Source organism: Ranitomeya imitator, chromosome 5, assembly GCF_032444005.1.
Source record: "Ranitomeya imitator isolate aRanImi1 chromosome 5, aRanImi1.pri, whole genome shotgun sequence".
NCBI lineage: Eukaryota > Metazoa > Chordata > Amphibia > Anura > Dendrobatidae > Ranitomeya > Ranitomeya imitator.
The window spans coordinates 434,882,496-434,903,243 of NC_091286.1; the positions used below are offsets into that span (position 1 = coordinate 434,882,496).

The 20,748-nt window shown below is 42.9% G+C and overlaps 1 protein-coding gene across 1 annotated transcript in view; it reads right to left on the reverse strand.

Annotated features, from left to right (window-relative positions):
• LOC138638114 (probable cation-transporting ATPase 13A4) overlaps positions 1-20,748 on the reverse strand; it is a 385,556-nt gene that overhangs the window by 128,446 nt on the left and 236,362 nt on the right. Inside the window, exons 18-21 of the mRNA XM_069727134.1 lie at positions 17,775-17,899; positions 10,458-10,627; positions 5,231-5,353; positions 3,065-3,144 (exon numbers count right to left, since the gene is read on the reverse strand). Coding sequence (XP_069583235.1) covers positions 3,065-3,144; positions 5,231-5,353; positions 10,458-10,627; positions 17,775-17,899 — 498 coding nt within the window. The remainder of the gene's footprint in view (positions 1-3,064; positions 3,145-5,230; positions 5,354-10,457; positions 10,628-17,774; positions 17,900-20,748) is intronic.

The window sequence follows — 20,748 nt, forward strand, 5'->3', positions numbered from 1 at the left end:
AAACGTCTGTGAAGCACTTGGGGGTTCAAAGTGCTCACCACATATCTAGATAAGTTCCTTGGGGGGGTCTAGTTTCCAAAATGGGGTCACTTGTGGGGGGTTTCTACTGTTTAGGCACACCAGGGGATCTGCAAACGCAACGTGACGCCCGCAGACCATTCCATCAAAGTCTGCATTTCAAAAGTCACTACTTCCCTTCTGAGCCCCGACGTGTGCCCAAACAGTGGTTTACCCCCACATATGGGGTATCAGCGTACTCAGGAGAAACTGGACAACAACTTTTGGGGTCCAATTTCTCCTGTAACCCTTGGGAAAATAAAAAATTCTGGGCTAAAAAATTATTTTTGAGGAAAGAAAACGTATTTATTATTTTCACTGCTCTGTGTTATAAACTTCTGTGAAGCACTTGGGGGTTCAAAGTGCTCACCTCACATCTAGATAAGTTCCTTTCGGGGTCTAGTTTCCAAAATGGGGTCACTTGTGGGGGGTTTCTACTGTTTAGGCACACCAGGGGCTCTGCAAACGCAACGTGACGCCCGCAGACCATTCCATCAAAGTCTGCATTTCAAAAGTCACTACTTCCCTTCTGAGCCCCGACATGTGCCCAAACTGTGGTTTACCCCCACATATGGGGTATCAGCGTACTCAGGAGAAACTGTACAACAACTTTTGGGGTCAAATTTCTCCTGTTACCCTTGGGAAAATAATAAATTGCAGGCTAAAAAATCATTTTAGAGAAAATAAAATTTTTATTTTATTTTCATGGCTCTGCGTTATAAACTTCTGTGAAGCACTTGGAAGTTCAAAGTCCTCACCACACATCTAGATTAGTTCCTTTGGGGGTCTAGTTTCCAAAATGGGGTCATATGTGGGGGATCTCCAATGTTTAGGCACACAGGGGCTCTCCAAACGTGACATGGTGTCCGCTAATGATTGGAGCTAATTTTCCATTTAAAAAGCCAATTGGCGTGCCTTCCCTTCCGAGCCCTGCTGTGCGCCCAAACAGTGGTTTACCCCCACATATGGGGTATCAGCGTACTCAGGACAAACTGGACAACAACATTTGCGGTCCAATTTCTCCTATTACCCTTGGCAAAATAGGAAATTCCAGGCTAAAAATCATTTTTGAGGAAAGAAAAATTATTTTTTATTTTCATGGCTCTGCATTATAAACTTCTGTGAAGCACCTGGGGGTTTAAAGTGCTCAATATGCATCTAGATAAGTTCCTTGGGGGGTCTAGTTTCCAAAATGGGGTCACTTGTGGGGGAGCTCCAATGCATAGGCACACAGGGGCTCTCCAAACGCGACATGGTGTCCGCTAACAATTGGAGCTAATTTTCCATTCAAAAAGTCAAATGGCGCGCCTTCCCTTCCGAGCCCTGCCGTGTGCCCAAACAGTGGTTTACCCCCACATATGAGGTATCGGCGTACTCGGGAGAAATTGCCCAACAAATTTTAGGATTCATTTTATCCTATTGCCCATGTGAAAATGAAAAACTGAGGCGAAAATAATTTTTTTGTGAAAAAAAAAAGTACTTTTTCATTTTTACAGATCAATTTGTGAAGCACCTGAGGGTTTAAAGTGCTCAATATGCATCTAGATAAGTTCCTTGGGGGGTCTAGTTTCCAAAATGGGGTCATTTGTGGGGGAGCTCCAATGTTTAGGCACACGGGGGCTCTCCAAACACGACATGGTGTCCGCTAACGATGGAGATAATTTTTCATTCAAAAAGTCAAATGGCGCTCCTTCCCTTCCGAACCTTACCATGTGCCCAAACAGTGGTTTACCCCCACATGTGAGGTATCGGTGTACTCATGAGAAATTGCCCAACAAATTTTAGGATCCATTTTATCCTGTTGCCCATGTGAAAATGAAAAAAATTGAGGCTAAAAGAATTTTTTTGTGAAAAAAAAGTACTTTTTCATTTTTACGGATCAATTTGTGAAGCCCCCGGGGGTTCAAAGTTCTCACTATGCATCTAGATAAGTTCCTTGGGGCGTCTAGTTTCCAAAATGGGGTCACGTGTGGGGGAGCTCCAATTTTTAGGCACACGGGGGCTCTCCAAACGTGACATGGTGTCCGCTAAAGAGTGGAGCCAATTTTTCATTCAAAAAGTCAAATGGCGCTCCTTCCCTTCCAAGCCCTGCCGTGCGCCCAAACAGTGGTTTACCCCCACATATGAGGTATCAGCGTACTCAGGACAAATTGGACAACAACTTTCGTGGTTCAGTTTCTCCTTGTACCATTGGGAAAATAAAAAAAATGTTGCTAAAAGATAATTTTTGTGACTAAAAAGTTAAATGTTCATTTTTTCCTTCCATGTTGCTTCTGCTGCTGTGAAGCACCTGAAGGGTTAAAAAACTTCTTGAATGTGGTTTTGAGCACCTTGAGGGGTGCATTTTTTAGAATGGTGTCACTTTTGGGTATTTTCAGCCATATAGACCCCTCAAACTGACTTCAAATGTGAGGTGGTCCCTAAAAAAAATGGTTTTGTAAATTTCGTTGTAAAAATGAGAAATCGCTGGTCAAATTTTAACTCTTATAACTTCCTAGCAAAAAAAAATTTTGTTTCCAAAATTGTGCTGGTGTAAAGTAGACATGTGGGAAATGTTATTTATTAACTATTTTGTGTCACATAACTCTCTGGTTTAACAGAATAAAAATTCAAAATGTGAAAATTGCGAAATTTTCAAAATTTTCGCCAAATTTCCGTTTTTATCACAAATAAACGCAGAATTTATTGACCTAAATTTACCACTAACATGAAGCCCAATATGTCACGAAAAAACAATCTCAGAACCGCTAGGATCCGTTGAAGCGTTCCTGAGTTATTACCTCATAAAGGGACACTGGTCAGAATTGCAAAAAACGGCCAGGTCATTAAGGTCAAAATAGGCTGGGTCATGAAGGGGTTAATAAAACATAATTTGTAAGTCTAAAAAAGTCATCCAGTTCAGCATTTTTTCCTGCAATGTTCATCCACAGGATGGCAAAAACCTTAATTTCCTCAATGTATATTTTAAATTGGGCCCACTTTATTAAAAGGAATGTTTCAAACTTACTCTAATTTTTGAAGCTCTTCTATAAGACTTGACTTTTGCCTTGGAGTCATTCTTGCAAAAATGGTTCCATTCAATAGTACCTTAAAACAACAATATTAAATCTTAGGCTTTGTTAAACTCCATCCTTTACATATATGCAGCATAGTTAAAAATATTCCTCCAAAGTGTCCACTTATCTGAACATACAAGAGCAGAGGTGTCTAGGTTTAAACATGACCAACCACTTCTACTCTGTGCAATGTATGAGGCACCGTCTTTCAAATGGTTTTAGGAATTTTCTTCCCTATTGAAAGCCATTTTACTGAAAAATACTTCATAAAGTGCACACGACATATTTTGAGTTTGATCATAGAGATATCAGTTTTTCTTGGACATGGAGAGAAAATATAAAATCTCCTCCTCCATTCTATCAGGTATATTTTTTTTAACACAGACCCATACACTTGCAATGCAAATTTGGATCCAACACTTACATCTAAATTGGTCATGTCTTGAAATGTCCGTCGATAATCTGTCGATAATGATGATATGGAGGAGGGCGCAGATGGAGGAGAAATGTGGCACTGGATATTGTGGTATGAGTAGATGCTGACTGCATACCACGATGGCTGGCGCCATGAGGACATAACGTAATCTCTGGCAATGTTGGTGGACTAATGTGGCATCTGAGTGAGTGCCTGAGCATAATGCGATCTCAAGCTCTGTTTTATTGGAGACAAATTCACATAGTGTCTTCAACAAAATGACTCCGGATAGCACAATATTCGCTGACTCCGGTGTCATTTTATTTAAATATTTAATGCACACAACGTGCTTTTGGGGAGAGAGAGAAAGATATATACCAGGATGGGAGAGCATATAATTGGATGGGGGAGCATATACCAGGCTGGGGGAGCATATAATAGGATGGGGGAGCAGGCTGAGAGAGCATATACTAGGCTGGGGGAGCATATAATAGGATGAGTGACCAGGCTGGGGTTTTATTGGTACATTTTTGTGCTATGTTATGGGGAACATGTCACGAGAAAAAATTGCTATTAACCTGCACATATGCAGTTAATGTGCAGGTCAAGGAGGTGAGAACAAAATTTCTCCATCTTCTCTATTGTGTCAGTGATTTCCATGCACTCATTGACCTGCATGGTCAAGTGTGATCCAATAATCAGATCAATCTCGAATATGCTGTTATTTTTTCCTAGCACAGACTTGATCCAAGGAAAAAAATCAAACATGTGCACAGCCCCATAGAATAATATTGGTCAATTCGACGTTTTGTCAGACCACACTTGAATGGAAAATATGGTGGTGTTAGCAAGCCCATAAGATGTCTACTTCCAATTAAACCAGGATACTGCTCAACAAAGGGAAAATGTCAGTAGGATGAACCCTCCGAAATAGTCTATATGAACGTGTAGGTCATAGAAAGCTGAATAAATGATACCTGTGATATCTGTGATCTGATGTCTTGTTCCAGAGAAATCCATGTTTTTCTTACATATAAAATACCTATTCCAGGCTATAATGAAGATGTTGCCTGGAAGATAACTCTGCCTCCAAAGCTCGTTGTAAATAAAAGGGTGAGTTATCAGTGTGAGACAACTAACGTACACAGAACAGGAGGAATAAACTTTGTCTTCTTGCAAACAATTTATTTACAGCTCTCTCAGCTTTGTTGTATTGCAAAAATATTGCAATCCCGTTTACCTGTGAGCTGGAAGCTGAAGCTGAGAGGAACCTGCAGATGTGTCAGTTATAATCACACACAGCTCTGCAGTGAGATCAGGAGAGCAGAGAGCGGCCATTACACATCACACTGGTAACTCCCCGCTTCATGCAAAATAAACTCTGTAGAAGAAGTTATATTCCAGGCACCATCCTGACCAGATTCTTGAAGAAGTAGATTACAAAAAGTGATAAAAGATGTTTTCTCAAAAGCAAGACATCCGATATGAAGCATACAGGTAGGACTTTGATAACCTGTATTCCCATATCAATAGATTAGATTCAGTAGGTTCAATGTGGTGACAAATTCTCTTTAAAAAGAGAATGGAGCCACTCCGCTGACTGAATATCCTAATGTCCTAAGCAGACAGTGCACTTTTCATTAATTAACATATTGTACAAAGGGTATTTAAATGTAAAGGCAAAGCTATTTTCTCCACTTACCTTTGGCAGCAAATTGGAAAAATACTGTGTTAAAACCTGATAGGACTTCCCATTCACTGCAAAGTGAACATTTCCAAGAGTAGTGGGATTATTAATCCATTCTTCACTTACTTTAATTTGTGACTCCAAATAAGAGAAAAATTAGATTATGAATATGTTAAAAAGTTTTCCAATTTTTGTTCTAAAAATGTAACATTTTAAAAAAAACTTTTAATTAACTGATTTATAACACCATATACAAAAAGCCTTGTTTTATGTTGATGGAAATGTATGTGGACATCTTTTTTGTACTATGAGCATTGTGTAGTTCTATTTGTGCTAAGTACATTTTTCCAAGTACTGACAGTTATACTATGGCACAATCTAACACTCATCTATATTCTCTTCATACAGGTATTTAATTAATTCTATTTCCGGCATTGAATCCTGCATGTATCCAGCTTTGCTAGCCATCTTAGCAAGCATATGTTATGGTATTTAACTCATTCTCTCTCTGGCATTGAATCCTGCATGTGTAAAGATTTGCAAGCCATATTAGCAAGCATATGTTATGGTATTTAACTAATTCTATTTCCGGCATTGAATCCTGCATGTATCCAGCTTAGCAAGCCACATTAGCAAGCATACATTATGGTATATAGCTATTTCAACTTACTCTGCTTGTCCCCTTATGCTGTGAGGTCATATAACTTTTTCAAAGTGGTTTATGATCCATGTAGGCCTGGACACTTGTTTGTCTGTTCCCTTCATTTATTGTGCCCTGCTGTCTCAACTTAGTTTGATTGACTGCTAACGAGGTAATATTTTGTGAGACCTTAAAGCTAGCCTCCTATATATTGAGACATATTCTGGGGAAGCATTTATGCAAGGGTGCATTTATGCACATTTAATCAAAGTACATTTTATCAAAGTACTGACAGTTATACCATGGCACAATCAAACACTCATTTCTATTCTATCTCTGCATTGAATCCTGCAAGTACCCAGCTTTGCTAGTCATCTTGCAAGCATATGTTATGGTATTTAACTCATTCTACCTCCGGCATTGAATCCTGCATGTACCCAGCTTTGCTAGCCATCTTAGCAAGCATATGTTGTTAAGGCTAGCGGAACGCACGGAGTATATTTAGATATTATTATTGGTGCGTTTGCAGCCCAGGGTCCACCGTGCAGGAGACCAACCTGCTGCTAGCAAATGGTTGCACAATATGGCGGTAGAAGTGAACTCTGTTACTTCACAGAGTCACACAAAAGGGAAAACACTGTGCTCTGATAGTGTCACAGGGAACACAGCTGCCTAAGAGAGCACAATCAATCAGTGGTCAGGGAGTAGCAAGCACAGAAACACCTCCTCTCCAGTGGAGCCGGAATTCTAATGGCTTTACGCCAGCCCTGAATTCACCATGCAAACTCCTCACTGGAGTGCCGGTATTCTAGTGGCTTATGTCAGACGGACCCTGACCACAAGCAGTCAAAACCACTGAGCAGCTAAAGCTCATAACATAAGCTGATACTAGCACATGGCCGTGCGGCCATGCGAACCTTTCACAGCTGCAGCAACTTCAGGACCCTCCTAGAGGACCAATGGGAGCTGCTATAGTACCTGATCAACTTCAGGACCTTCCTAGAGGACCAATGGGAGTTGCCAAAGTACCTGAGCATGTGACCCCGACCTCCAATGAGAGGTCTTATCCCGGGCATGCTCAGAAGGGGAAAAGCAGGACTTAGTCCCAGAGACATCTGCTCGCCGCTGACCAGTACTGGCTACAATGGCTGAGCCTGGAAAGGCAGCAGTAACCATCCGCACAGTATCAGGCTGAGCCAGACGCTGGGACCGACGTCTCCGCTGTGCAGAGGTGGTTTGAGATTCCCCCTGTGCAGAGTTGGGAACTCGACCCCTAACATACATTATGGTATATATGTAGCTATTTCAACTTATTCTGTTTGCCCCCTTATGCTATGAGGTCATTTAACTTTTTTCAAAGTGGTTTATGATCCATGTAGGCCTGGACACTTGTTTATCTGTTCACTACATTTATTGTGTTCTGCTGTCTCAACTTAGTTTGATTGATTGCTAACGAGGTAATATTGTTTGAGAGTTTAGGGCTAGCCTCCTATATATTGAAACATAGTCCGGGGGAGCATTTATGCAGGGATGCATTTATGCACATTTAATCAAAGTACATTTTATCAAAGTACTGGCAGTTATACCATGGCACAAACTAACACTCATCTGTATTCTCTTCATATAGGTATTCAACTCATTCTATCTCCGGTATTGAATCCTGCATGTACCCAGCTTTGCTAGCCATCTTTGGAAGCATATGTTATAGTATATAGCTATTTCAACTTACTCTGCTTGTCCCCTTATGCTGTGATGTCATGTAACTGGCAGTTATACCATGGCAGTTAGACAGGGAAGGAGACAGGTAAGACAATTAAACAAACCTGCCTCCTGTACATTTGGATTATTTACCATGAGCATTTGCATAATTTATGACTTGGCTGTTGCATTCACTCACAGCCACCATCCTTACATTAACTCTTTATACTCCATCAATATTGGCCCCTCACTCCTCTCCTCTCCTATGTATAGCAGTATGCTCTTTTCACATTGCTAAACTGCACAGATCCATTCAGTCCCACCATCCAACACAAGAGACGCTCCCACAAAACACTTAAATATCTGCTCACTCTTTCTATCCTCCTTTTCCTAGTTGCAGGAGATATCTCTCCCAATCCAGGCCCCTCATGTTATAGCAAGTCAAACCCCCCAACTGCTAAACTCAGAAACCCCTCTAACCTTATAAATATTTCCTGCATGTCTTCTGTCTTTTTCAATTGTGCCCTTTGGAATCCTTACTCAGTGTGTAATAAACTCTCCTTCATCCATCACTTCTTCCTCTATAATTCTTTTAACCTCCTGGCTCTTACTGAAACCTGGATCTAGCAGTCAGACACCACCGCTGTTGCTGCTCTCTCATATGGTGGACTACACTTCTCTCATACCCCAAGAATGGACAACAGAGCAGATGGAGGCATTGTTCTGCTCCTATCACCCAAATGTAACTTCCAGGTTATCCCTCAAGTACCCTTACTTGTTTTCCCTTCTTTTGAGGTCCATGCTGTCACTCTTTTGAGGTCCAGATGACTCTACATCCTCTTCTCCATGCGAGTGGCAGTGGTTTATCATCCTCCGGGCTCCTCCCATCAGTTTCTGGATCATTTTGCCACCTGACTTCAACACTTTCTCTTCTGCGATATACCCACCCTGATCATTAGTGATTTTAAAATCCCCATTGCTTTTCCCTTCTCCCCATCTGCTACTCACCTTTTATCTGTAACCTCCTCCTTCGGCCTTTCACAGCCTACTAACTCTCCAACGCATGAAGACTGAAACTCCCTTGACTTGATGTTCTCTCGGCTTTGCTCAGTAGATGATTTCACAAACTCCCCTCTCCCGCTCTCTGACCACAACCTTCTTTCATTCTCCATCAAGAACTGACATCCCGCTCAGGTAACCTTTACTTTCCACACATATAGAAATATACAGACCATTAACACCAAGAAACTTATGAAGAACTTGCAGTTATCACTGGCCCCTATCTCCTCCCTTCCATGTCCTGATTCTGCACTGAAGCATTACAATGAAATACTGCAATGTGCCCTAGATGAAACTGCACCTCCTATACATAGAACAAGATGGCACAGACGGCGACAACCATGGCACATGCTGCAAACATGTTTCCTGCAGCAGTGCTCCAGGTGCGCCGAACATCTGTGAAGAAAGTCAAATCTACCCAAAGATTTAATCCATAATAAGTTTATGCTTAAAACATACAACACTGCCCTTCATCTCTCCGAACAAACCTATTTCAACACCCTCATCAGCTCACTATTCAATAACCCAAAATGTCTCTGACACTTTTCATTCCATACTCAACCCCAGAGTGCAGGCCCCAAGAGTGCAGATTGTGCGCTGACGATCTGGCCTATTATTTAAAAGAAAAAATTGATTATATCCAACAGGAAATTATCTCCCAATCCCCTCATATCATGCACTGTCCTCCATCCTCCACTGCATCTAGCTCACTCTCTGACTTTGAACCAGTCACAGAAGAGGAAGTAATCAGGCACCTTGCATCTTCTCGCCCGACCACTTGCACCAGTGACCCCATTCCATCACATCTCCTCCAGTCCCTTTCCCCTGCTTTCACCGCTCACCTAACAAAAATATACAACCTCTCTATCTTTTTGTATCTTTCCCTCCACCTTGAATCATGCCATCATACATCCATTACTTAAAAAGCCATCCCTTGATCAAAACCGTGCTGCTAACTATAGACTTGTCTCAAATCTTCTGGTCCTGTGTGCACAGAGCAGCTATATATGTGGTATGTGGCTCTGCAGGTGGAGGTATGTCTGCACCATCTCTTATAACCCAGAATACCTACTGCACACCAGAACCCCATGTCTTCCTCTGTTTTAACTGGTACGTCTGAATTATATCTTTCCCTTTTCTCTTTCTTACATTATGGATAGTCGAACAATGAAAGCAATTGTTACCATCCACCTTTTACGTCTCCCTTTTCCTCATACATTATAAGCTTGCGAGCAGGGCCCTCATTCCTCTTGGTATCTGTTTTGATCTATGTGTTTATTGTTATGCTGTAATGTCTATTGTATTTACAAGTCCCCTCTAAAATGTAAAGTGCTGCGGAATATGTTGGCGCTATAGAAATAAAATTATTGTTAGTACTTTGGGGGACTTTTTAATTTATTTTCTAAATGAGTGAAATGATGCACTCAGATCTAACTCTGGTTGCCTCAGTTATGGCTCTGTGCTGACTTAAAACCACTTTCATAAATGATGAATCTGAGCCCTAAATTATGCAAATACCAAAACTTGTAAAAAAAATAAAACATGGACCAACTCTAGAATTCATGCCAATTGTTATTGGTTATAATTTCACCAAACTTCTACTTAGATTGTTTTAGACAAGAGATATGAAATAAAGTTTTAGACAATCAATTCATGTTTTTCCAACAGTTTCAGATTGTATGGGCATCCATTTTTGGCTAATCTATGAAGTAGCTCAATCCTTATACTGGAGCATAAATGCAAGTTTGCATATCAGATTATGGAACTGTACATACCCTACTCTGTATTAATGTAGTCATTTATATTATCAAAGTTTTTTTTTTTTAATTCTGTAATAAAACATACCTTAGCCTTTAAATGGATTTCATGTGTTTGAGTTTCAGTCAAAGATTTCCAAGTAAGTGAAGCAGGTAAGTCTTTCTCAGGTTCACAGGCCTCCAACATAATTATGTTGCTGTTGGAGGGAATCATTCCTGATTTTTTACCAACAGTCACAGCCGTCTGAAGGTTATCACCTATAAAACATAAAACTAAAGACAGTCCAAGGAAAAGGACAATGATGTTTCAAGATGGGGCAGCAGTCCCTCTATCTCTCCATTTACACCACTTTGTTCTTTATGACCTTGGCACTGTCAAACTATATAAATGTGTTGCATTTGGACTTTAGATACAGTCATATCTAATTTATTTCTTATAGGCGCATAAAAATCAAATTGTATGCTAAATGGAGGGGGGATGCAATTGCAATCTGAGTTAATCAGACAGTAGATGCAATGACCACAGCTGTGGATGTAGTTCTATTGCCTCTGGAACGTGGCAGACAATAACAACTTCCTGATAAGGAACTTGGATTTAAGGTATGGTCAGATGGCCGTAGCTTCTCTCATCTGTGAGAATTGGGTCGATTCTGCTAATGACACTCTGATCAAACTCTGATCATATTTTGATATGAGTGTCAGCATAATGTGATCTAATTTTCTAGGATTAGAGAGAAAAATGTCTCTGTCTTTTCCATTCTGTGATTCTCTTGAAATCAGACTGCACTCATCCAAGTGCAGTACGATGTTTTCCACACATCCATACACTCAAATGGGTTAGTTGCAACATGCCATGCATTTTTTCACTGACAGATTCTGTCAGTGCATCAGCATTGCTCCATTAAATAGCATTGATCTAAGTATTATCTGATAGAAATTTGAATAGCACACGTCTGATGTATACACTGGTGTGGGTTAAGCATTAGAAGAAGTCTGAAGCACAAATAGCTGAGCTTAAAATGGAAAAGATTTACTACTGGTTCTTAAAATTCTAAAAGCACAGCAAGAAGTGAATTATTGTTTAACTAAGTATACGTTAAATCATCACTTTTCAAAAATATTTTTTTCATTTTTCCACCAAAATCAATTTTTGTAAAGCTCACATCACATTTGAAGTGACTTTGAGGGGCCTATATGACAGAAAATACCAAAAGGCAGTACCATTTTAAAAACTGAACACCTAAAAGTTCTCAAAACCATCTTTCATAAGTTGATTAACCTTTCAGGTGCTTCACAGGAATAGAAACACTAGTTAGTGATCCCATTTTATAAACTACACCCCTCAAAAAATTTATCTATTGGTGCAGTGAGCATGTTGACACTACATGTACCTCACAGAAGTAGATACCATAGGGCTGTGAAAAAAAGAGCATTACATTTTTACCACTAAAAAGTTGTTTTAGCCCAAAGTTTTTAATTCTTACAAAAGCTAATAGAAAGAAATGAGGCATACAGTTTGATGAGCAACTTTTCCTCAGTGTGACAACACATACATGTAATCGGGAAATACACTGCTCAAAAAAAATAAAGGGAACGCTAAAATCCCACATCCTAGATATCACTGAATAAAATATTTCAGTTGTAAATCTTAATTCACTACATAGTGGAAAGTGTTGAGAACAATAAAACATAAAAATTATCAAGGTAAATCAAAATTAATATCTCATGGAGGCCTTGACTTGGAACGATAGTCAAATTACAAGCTAATCCAACTTCAGTGGAAATGCCTCAAGACAAGGAAATGATGCTCAGCAGTGTGTGTGGCCTCAATGTGCCTGTAAGATCTCCATACGTCTTCTGAGGGATCTCCTCCCAGACCTGGACTAAAGCATCCGCCAACTCCTGGACAGTCTGTGGTGCAATGTGACGTTGGTGGATGGTGCGAGACATGATGTCCCAGATGTGTGTTCAATCGGATTCAGATCAGTGGAATGGGCGGGCCAGTCCATAGCTTCAATGCCTTCATCTTGCAGGAACAGCTGACACACTCCAGCCACATGAGGTCTGGCATTGTCCTGCATTAGGAGAAACCCAGGGCCAACAGCACCAGCATATGGTCTCACAAGGGGTCTGAGGATCTCATCTCGGTACCTAATGGCAGTCAGGCGAGCACATGGAGGGCTGTACGGCCCTCCAAAGAAATGCCACCCCGCACCATTACTGACCCACTGCCAAAGCAGGCATGCTGAAGGATGTTGCAGGCAGCAGATTGCTCTCCACAGCATCACCAGACTCTGTCACGTCTGTCACATGTGATCAGTATGTACCTGCTTTCATCTGTGAAGCGCACAGGGCACCAGTGGTGAATTTGCCAATCCTGGTGTTCTGTGGCAAATGCCAAGCGAGCTAGACGGTGTTGGTTTTGTGAGCCCAACCCCCATCTGTGGACATCAGGCACATGCACATTTGTGGCCTGCTGGAGGTCATTTTGCTGGGCTCTGGCAGTGCTCCTCCTGTTCCTCCTTGCACAAAGGCTGAGGGAGTGGTCCTGTTGCTGGGTTGGTTCCTTCCTATGTCCCCCTCCATGCCTCCTGGTGTACTGGCCTGTCTCCTGGTAGTGCCTCAAGCTTCTTGACACTACGCTGATAGACACAGCAAACCTTCTCGCCACAGCTCGCATTGATGTGCCATCCTGGATCAGCTGCACTACCTGAGCCACTTGTGTGGGTTGTAGAGTCGGTCTCATGCTACCATGAGTGTGAATGCACAACCAACATTCAAAAGTGACCAAAACATCAGCCAGAAAGCATTGGTACTGAGATGTGGTCTGTGGTCCCCACCTGCAGAACCACTCCGTTATTGAGGAGGTCTTGATAATTGCCAATAATTTCCATCTGTTGTCTATTCCATTTGCACAACATCATGTGAAATTAATTGTCAATCAGTGTTGCTTCCTAAGTGGACGGTTTGATTTCATAGAAGTTTGATTAACTTGGAGTTATATCCTGTTGTTTAAATGTTCCCTTTATTTTTTTTGAGCAGTATATTTTTCAGGCACAGTGGACAGCTCAGAAGGGAAGGAGTGCCATATTTTAGTAAAGGTTTTGATGTTATAGTTTTTGCTCACCATGACTCACTGGAAGAGCTTTTTTTTACAAACTAAATTGACCTAAGGGTGCAGTGATCATATTGACACCATGAGTGTGTCACAGAATTTTATACCATTGTGCATAGAAGAAAAAATAGCTACATTTTGACACAAAAATGTTCACATGTGAAATTGGATAAAAAATGGTAATACCCCATATGAATCTGTACAGTACTGCTTAGCTACAATGTAAGACTCAAGAGGGAAGGAGTGCTATATGTCTCTTGGAGAACAAATTATTGTATAATTGTTTATGGACTCCATATACAGAGCTTTTAAGTTCTAGAAGAGGAGCATTCCCCCTCAAGTTTCTCTGCAAAGCGACCAGGACGACTGATCCGAGTACATCAAAGAATGAATGGAGCCATGTTTCATGACATTTTGAGTGCAAACCTCCTTCTATCAGCAAGGGCATTGGAGATGAAATGTGGATGGGTGTTTCAGCATAATAATGATCCCAAGCACACTGCCAGGGCAACGAAGGAGTTGCTTCATAAGAAGCATATGAAGGTCCTGGAGTGGCCTAGATCTCAACCTTTGGAGGGATTTGAAAGACCGTGTTGCCCAAAACATCACTGCTCTAGAGGAGATCTGCATGGAGGAATGAACCAACATATCACAAACAGTGTGTGCCAACCTTGTGAAGACTTACAGAAAACCTTTGACCTCTGTCATTGGCAGCAAAGGATATATAAGAAAATATTGAGATGAACTTTTGCTAATTACCACTTATTTTCCATCATAATTTGCTAAATAAATCTTGCCAAATCAGACAAGGTGATTTTCAGGATTTGTTTTCTCATTTTGACTCTCATAGTTGTGGTTTACCTATGATGTCAATTACATGCCTCTCTCATGTATTTAAGTGGGAGAACTTGCACAATTGGTGGCTGACTAAATACTTTTTTTCCCCACTGCACACTGAAGGAAGCCTATTAGACCATTCTCTGGGCCTGGTCTAACCAAGCCACCATAGGTGGCGGACCTAAAGTTCACCATGGCACCCTTGGGTTTCATGATGACCATTTGGCCCTTGTGATGATGTCACTGAGATGTCGATCAATCCTTCCTCTGCCAGCCTCCTAAATGTTGCAATTGATGTTACATATATACTGTATATACAGCCTGGGGCCCAGCTTCCAGCTGTAACAGCCGGTCAGCTGTCACTGAAGCTGAGCTCCCAGTAGCGTGCACAACTCCTGTGCTATGCACGATCACCATAATGTACCATTTACGTCATTGGTCAGGAACCCTTAAATGAATGTGACATATAGGTATGTAAATTGTCATGATGGGTTTAAAGGGACATTCCATTCAAAATTAACAGAACAAATGTTTTAAATTATTCATTTCATAACTTTGACTTCATTGATAAAAAGTTAAATGTACATATTTTTCATAGGTTATGAAATATATCTGTAAATAATGTTTTTATGTGTTTTTGGTGTGTCTGTAGAGCATTACTCCAGTGGTAATGGATCATATCTTTATTTTGTTGTTTCCAGCTGACTGTTCTTGTTATTACAAATGTACAGGGTGGGCCATGTATATGGATACACCTAAATCAAATGGGAATGGTTGGTGATATGAACTTCCTGTTTGTGGCACATTAGTATATGGGAGGGAGAAAACTTTTCAAGATGGGTGGTGACCATGGCAATCATTTAGAAGTCGGCCATTTTGGATGCAACTTTTTTTTTCCAATGGGAAGAGGGTCATGTGAAACATCAAACTTCTTGAGAATTTCACAAGAAAAACAACGGTGTGCTTGATTTTAATGTAACTTTATTCTATCATGAGTTATTTACAAGTTTCTCTTTGTTTTAAGCCATTGACATGTCGCAGAGGTTAAAGGGAACCTGTCACCCCGAAAATCGCGGGTGAGGTAAGCCCACCGGCATCAGGGGCTTATCTGCAGCATTCTGTAATGCTGTAGATAAGCCCCCGATGTTACCTGAAAAAGGAGAAAAAGATGTTATATTATACTCGCCCAGGGGCGGTCCCGCTGCTGGTCAGGTCGGATGGGCATCTCTGGTCCGCTGCGGCGCCTCCCATCTTCATTATAAGACGTCCTCTTCTGATCTCCAGCCACGACTCCGGCGCAGGCGTACTTTGCTCTGCCCTCTTGAGGGCAGAGGATAGTACTGAAGTGCGCAGGCGCCGGAAAGGTCAGAGGCCCGGCGCCTGCGCACTGCAGTACTTTGTCTGCCCTCAACAGGGCAGAGCAAAGTACGCCTGCGCCGGAGCCGTAGCTGAAGATCAGAAGAGGACGTCTTGTAATGAAGATGGGAGGCGCCGCAGCGGACCAGAGACGCCCATCTGACCTGACCAGCAGCGGGACCGCCCCTGGGTGAGTATAATATAACGTCTTTTTCTCCTTTTTCAGATAACATCGGGGGCTTATCTACAGCATTACAGAATGCTGCAGAAAAGCCCCTGATGCCGGTGGGCTTACCTCACCCGCGATTTTCGGGGTGACAGGTTCTCTTTAACATGTGAGGAGCGGATAGAAATTGTGTTGATGTCTGGTAAACGCAGTACCCGGGTCACTCCAGCAGATTTCATTGCAAGACACCCTAAGCAAGAAAACGTTCACCATTCCCATTTGATTTAGGTGTATCCATATAAATGGCTCACCCAAAAAAGTTTGCCTCATCACTGAACATAATGTTCTGTGTAAACTGAGGGTCCTGTTCCAATTTTTGTTTTGCCCATTCTGCAAATTAAGCGGGCTGATCTTGGTCATCCTCATTGAGATGCTGCAGCAGCTGTACTTTGTAAGTAGCTAATATCCGCCAAAGGGATGTTCGACTAATGCCAGATTGGCACGCAGAATTTGCAGAATGGGCAAAACAAAAATTGGAACTGGACCCTGGGAACACAGTCTCAGTGACCGGCAGTAACCTCAATGACATCACCGCTGGTCACTGATGCTGCGCTTGAAGCAGCTCATTCACCAGTGGTTCTCAGCCTGAATGGTCGCATCTTTGTACCATCCAGGATGAAAACTGCATATCCCACTACATGAATTATAGCATGGGACAGAACGTCAGACAGGTGAGGGATATTGTTTGTTTTAATTTTTGTTTTAATACAGAAGACAAGAGATTCCGTGGAATTAGGAATTAGGTGAGTATAATTGTGTTTGTTATTTTTTAATAAAAAGGTAAAAGTGTTATGTTTTATTCACATAAAAGAACTTCCTCTTGCTGTGCCTTGATTTACCATAAAACTTTAGGATTAGTAACAGATAGGTGTCTTATAGATGCTTCTCCATTAGTAATCCGTGGCCTTGATGTCACCTGACAATACAAAGGTGACATTAACCCCACAAATATGAACTCCACTTGTCACCGCTAGAGGGCAAGTGGGAAGAGTCGGGCAAAGCGCCAGAATTGGCGCATCTAGTAGATGCGCCTTTTTTGGACAGCTGTGGGCTGCTATTTTTAGATTGGGGGGCAATATCCCCACCTGTCTCCTTTAGCAAGGCTGGTTGTTGAAAATGGGGGGACTCCATGCAGAATATTTAAATGATTTATTTAAATAATTAAAAAAACAGCATGGTGACCCCTCTATTCTTGATATCCAGTCTTGCTAAAGCTGACAACTGACAATTGCAGTCTCCTTCTGTGAGTTTTGCCTGGCTGTTTATCAAAAATACAGGGAAACACATGATGATTATTTTTAAATTATTTATTTGCAGCGCAGGCGCTGGCAGATGAGTACTCCCATCACCAGCTCCTTCTATACTATTATTAGTGGCAGCAGGCATTGGCCTGATGGGAGCAATAGTCCCATCAGCTGACAACAGTGCCTAGAGGTAAACTTAATATCTCCAATCACAGCTGTGTGCTCATGCTATCTTTTGACAGCATGGGAACCACATCTGTCTGACCGTCAGTAATGATTACACCACCGATCAGAAGTGGTGTTTGCCACATTGTCATGCACATGACAGCATGGCAAACACTGGATGTTCAGGCCCCCCATTCACTTGTCCAGGTTCGGGTCTGGGTACTGTTCTGGTTCCCAAACCCCAAACTTTTTGTCACTGTTCGCCTGAACATGACGGACCCGAACATCCAGGTGTCTCCAATCTCTAATTAAGACATATCTGTTTCTACTATGAAAACAAATTTTGCATATTTCCTCATTTATAAATTTTAATCTGTGTGAATGGAACACCCGTAACTGTGGAATGACCCAAGAGCTGCTTCCTGAGTGTAATAATATTTAAATGAAAAAAAAAAAAGATACCTGTGACCATGACAGTCCTAATATTGGCTTCACTTAGTTCCTGTAGTACTGAACTGGTTTCTGTTTTAAGTCGATTTTCAAGGATCAGTAGGCCAAGAAATGTAAGGTCACGCTCCACTATTTCCCTTTTAAGATAAAATATTTTCATTAAAGCAGCAGTAAAGTTGTGTCTTTCATCTAGAAGTCATTATCTTTAATTCTTACTGGTCCAGCATTTGGCTTCCTCTGTCATTTCCTCTTCCCTTCTTGGGTAGTACTTGACTGGCAATTACTTTTTTGTAACTGAAAGAAATCTGACAGCTGATACATTGTTAGGTCTCGAGTTCCCGCTTCTGCACAGGGGGAATCTCGAGCCGTCTCCGCTGCGGTCCCCCATTCCTATCCAGCCGCAGTGGAGCCTGCTCAGCAGGGACGTCGGTCCCAGCGTCTTCCTCGGTCTCACTCTGTTCAGAGAGTTACTGCTGCTTCTTCAGCTCCTGCCATTAAAGTCAGTGCTGGTCAGCAGCGAGTGGACTTCTCTGGGACTAAGTCCTTGTCTGCGCACACTGAGCATGCCCAGGGCAAGATCTCCCGTTGGAGATCGAGGGTCATGTGCTCAGACTCTGCAGCGCATTCTATTGGTCCTCTTGGCAGGTCTTGCAAGGGCAAAGTTTCTGTGGCCACTTCCTGTCCTGCAACTATATAAACTGCGCATGACCGCACGGCCATGCGCTAGTGTACAATTGAATACGTGTGTTTGTTGTGAGTGCAAGTCGTTCATTAAATACCCCTACCCTATTGTATGACTGTTCGCGTATGGTGTATGGCTGCTATCTAGCGCCCGACTAATCACTCAACGTGTCACACACGTATCAGCGTCTATTGCTGCGACTGCCAGTGCGGTGCCACGCGCCAGTGTGCGCTTCCTGACCCACGTCTGGGTCCTTAGTGGTACCTGCCAGCACGGCACAGTTCGCACTTCGGTGCTATAATTATATATTTCCTTACACACCCAGTAGCGGTGTAGTGCCAGCAAGGGTCTAATCAGACTACAATCCCTGTTGGGGTTAAGTTCGCTGACCACTTGCTCGCGCTCTATGTGCGGTACCGCGGTCCTGTGACGCAACAGGATCGCTTTCTTCACGCTGGGTGAGGTTTAACCCACGCGTGTATACTTTTGGATACCGCCATATAGTCTGTCATTTCCTAGCAGCAGGTTTCACCTGCACGGTGGACCCCGGACTGCGAACGCATCTATATCATCTCTCTTGGTGCGTTCCGCCAGTCCTAACATTACACTAGCGCCAGGGTCTGGCTAGTGATGACAGACAAACAGCAATCTCTGCGGTATATCCAGCAGCTGGAGGGTAGGTTGGCGGCTCTCGAGAGCACGACTTCAGCTGTGGATGTTACTGCAGTAGCTGTACAGGCTGCCAGCGTGGCTGCAGCTACTATGTCCATTGCCACCCCTGTTCCGACATTATCTCGCCTCCCGCTGCCAGAAAAATTTTCTGGTGATAGCAAGTTTTGTATGGGATTTGTGAGTCAGTGCTCTATTCACCTCGAGCTCCTGGCTGCACGTTTTCCCACAGAGCGGGCTAAGGTGGGATTTATTCTGTCTCTATTGTCGGACAGGGCATTGGAATGGGCTACGCCGCTGTGGGAGCGTGGCGATCATGTGGTGCAGAGTGCTCCGCTGTTTCTGAGCGCTCTGAAACAGGTCTTTTTAGGACCTCAAGTCACCCATGATACTGCGCTCCAATTGCTGGCATTAACTCAGGGTGAGTCCTTGGTCAGTCATTTTGCCGTCCAATTCCGCACCTTAGCATCTGAGCTGGATTGGTCGGATAAAGCTCTTATCCCCATATTTTGGAGGGGCTTGGCTGACCACGTAAAGGACGCTCTGGCCACTAGGGTGATTCCTGCCACACTGGAGGAGTTAATAACTGTCTCCACTCGAATTGACCTCCGTTTTAACGAGCGGAGGTTAGAGCGAGCCCAGTGTAGGCAGAGGTTTCGGCTGGCTCCTACTTTCGCCAAACCTCTGGAATCTCCGGTCCTGGTTCCTGAGCCACATGAGGCCAGGGAAGTGTCACAAGCAGGATCTAAGTCCCGGACCGCTTGTGCACTCAGGTTCTGTCATGTTTGCCAGCAGTCAGGACATCTAGCCACCAGATGTCCTCAGCGGTCGAGGAAACGTCAGCGTCTAGTGGTAGTAGGTGGAGGTACACTAGACACGGCGACGTTTGCCTCTAAGTTGTCCTTTAAGGGGACAATTACTATTGGCTCATTCTCCCACTCGGTAGAGCTCTGCGTGGATTCTGGGGCGGAGGGCAATTTTATGTCTTCTGCCTTCGCCCAACGTCACGCAATACCCCTGGTAATGCTTGCTCAACCAGTAACGGTGCGAGTGGTGAATGGGTCGACATTGCCCTCACAGATAACACACCAGACCATCCCTTTTACTCTGTCCATGTCGCCATCTCATCAGGAGATAATTTCTCTGCTCGTCATTCCGGAAGGAATTGATGAGGTCCTGTTGGGAATACCTTGGCTACGGTACCACTCTCCTCATATCGAGTGGTCCTCAGGCAGAATTCTGGGTTGGGGTGAATCTTGTAGGGGTAGGTGTCAGAGGGAGTGCGTTCAGGTTGCTACTACTGAGGTACCCGCAGATCTATCCTCTCTCCCCAAGCAGTATTGGTCTTATGCAGACGTGTTCTCCAAAAAGGCGGCGGAGGTCCTTCCGCCTCATCGCCCCTATGACTGTCCTATTGATCTCTTGCCTGGTGCTGAGCCTCCCCGGGGTCGAGTTTATCCGCTATCTCTCCCGGAGATGGAGGCAATGTTACAGTACATCCAGGAAAATCTGGCAAGAGGATTCATTAGGAAGTCAGTGTCACCTGCTGGGGCAGGGTTCTTCTTCGTGCAGAAGAAGAATGGGGAATTGCGCCCATGCATAGACTACAGGGGTCTTAACGCCATCACCGTTAAG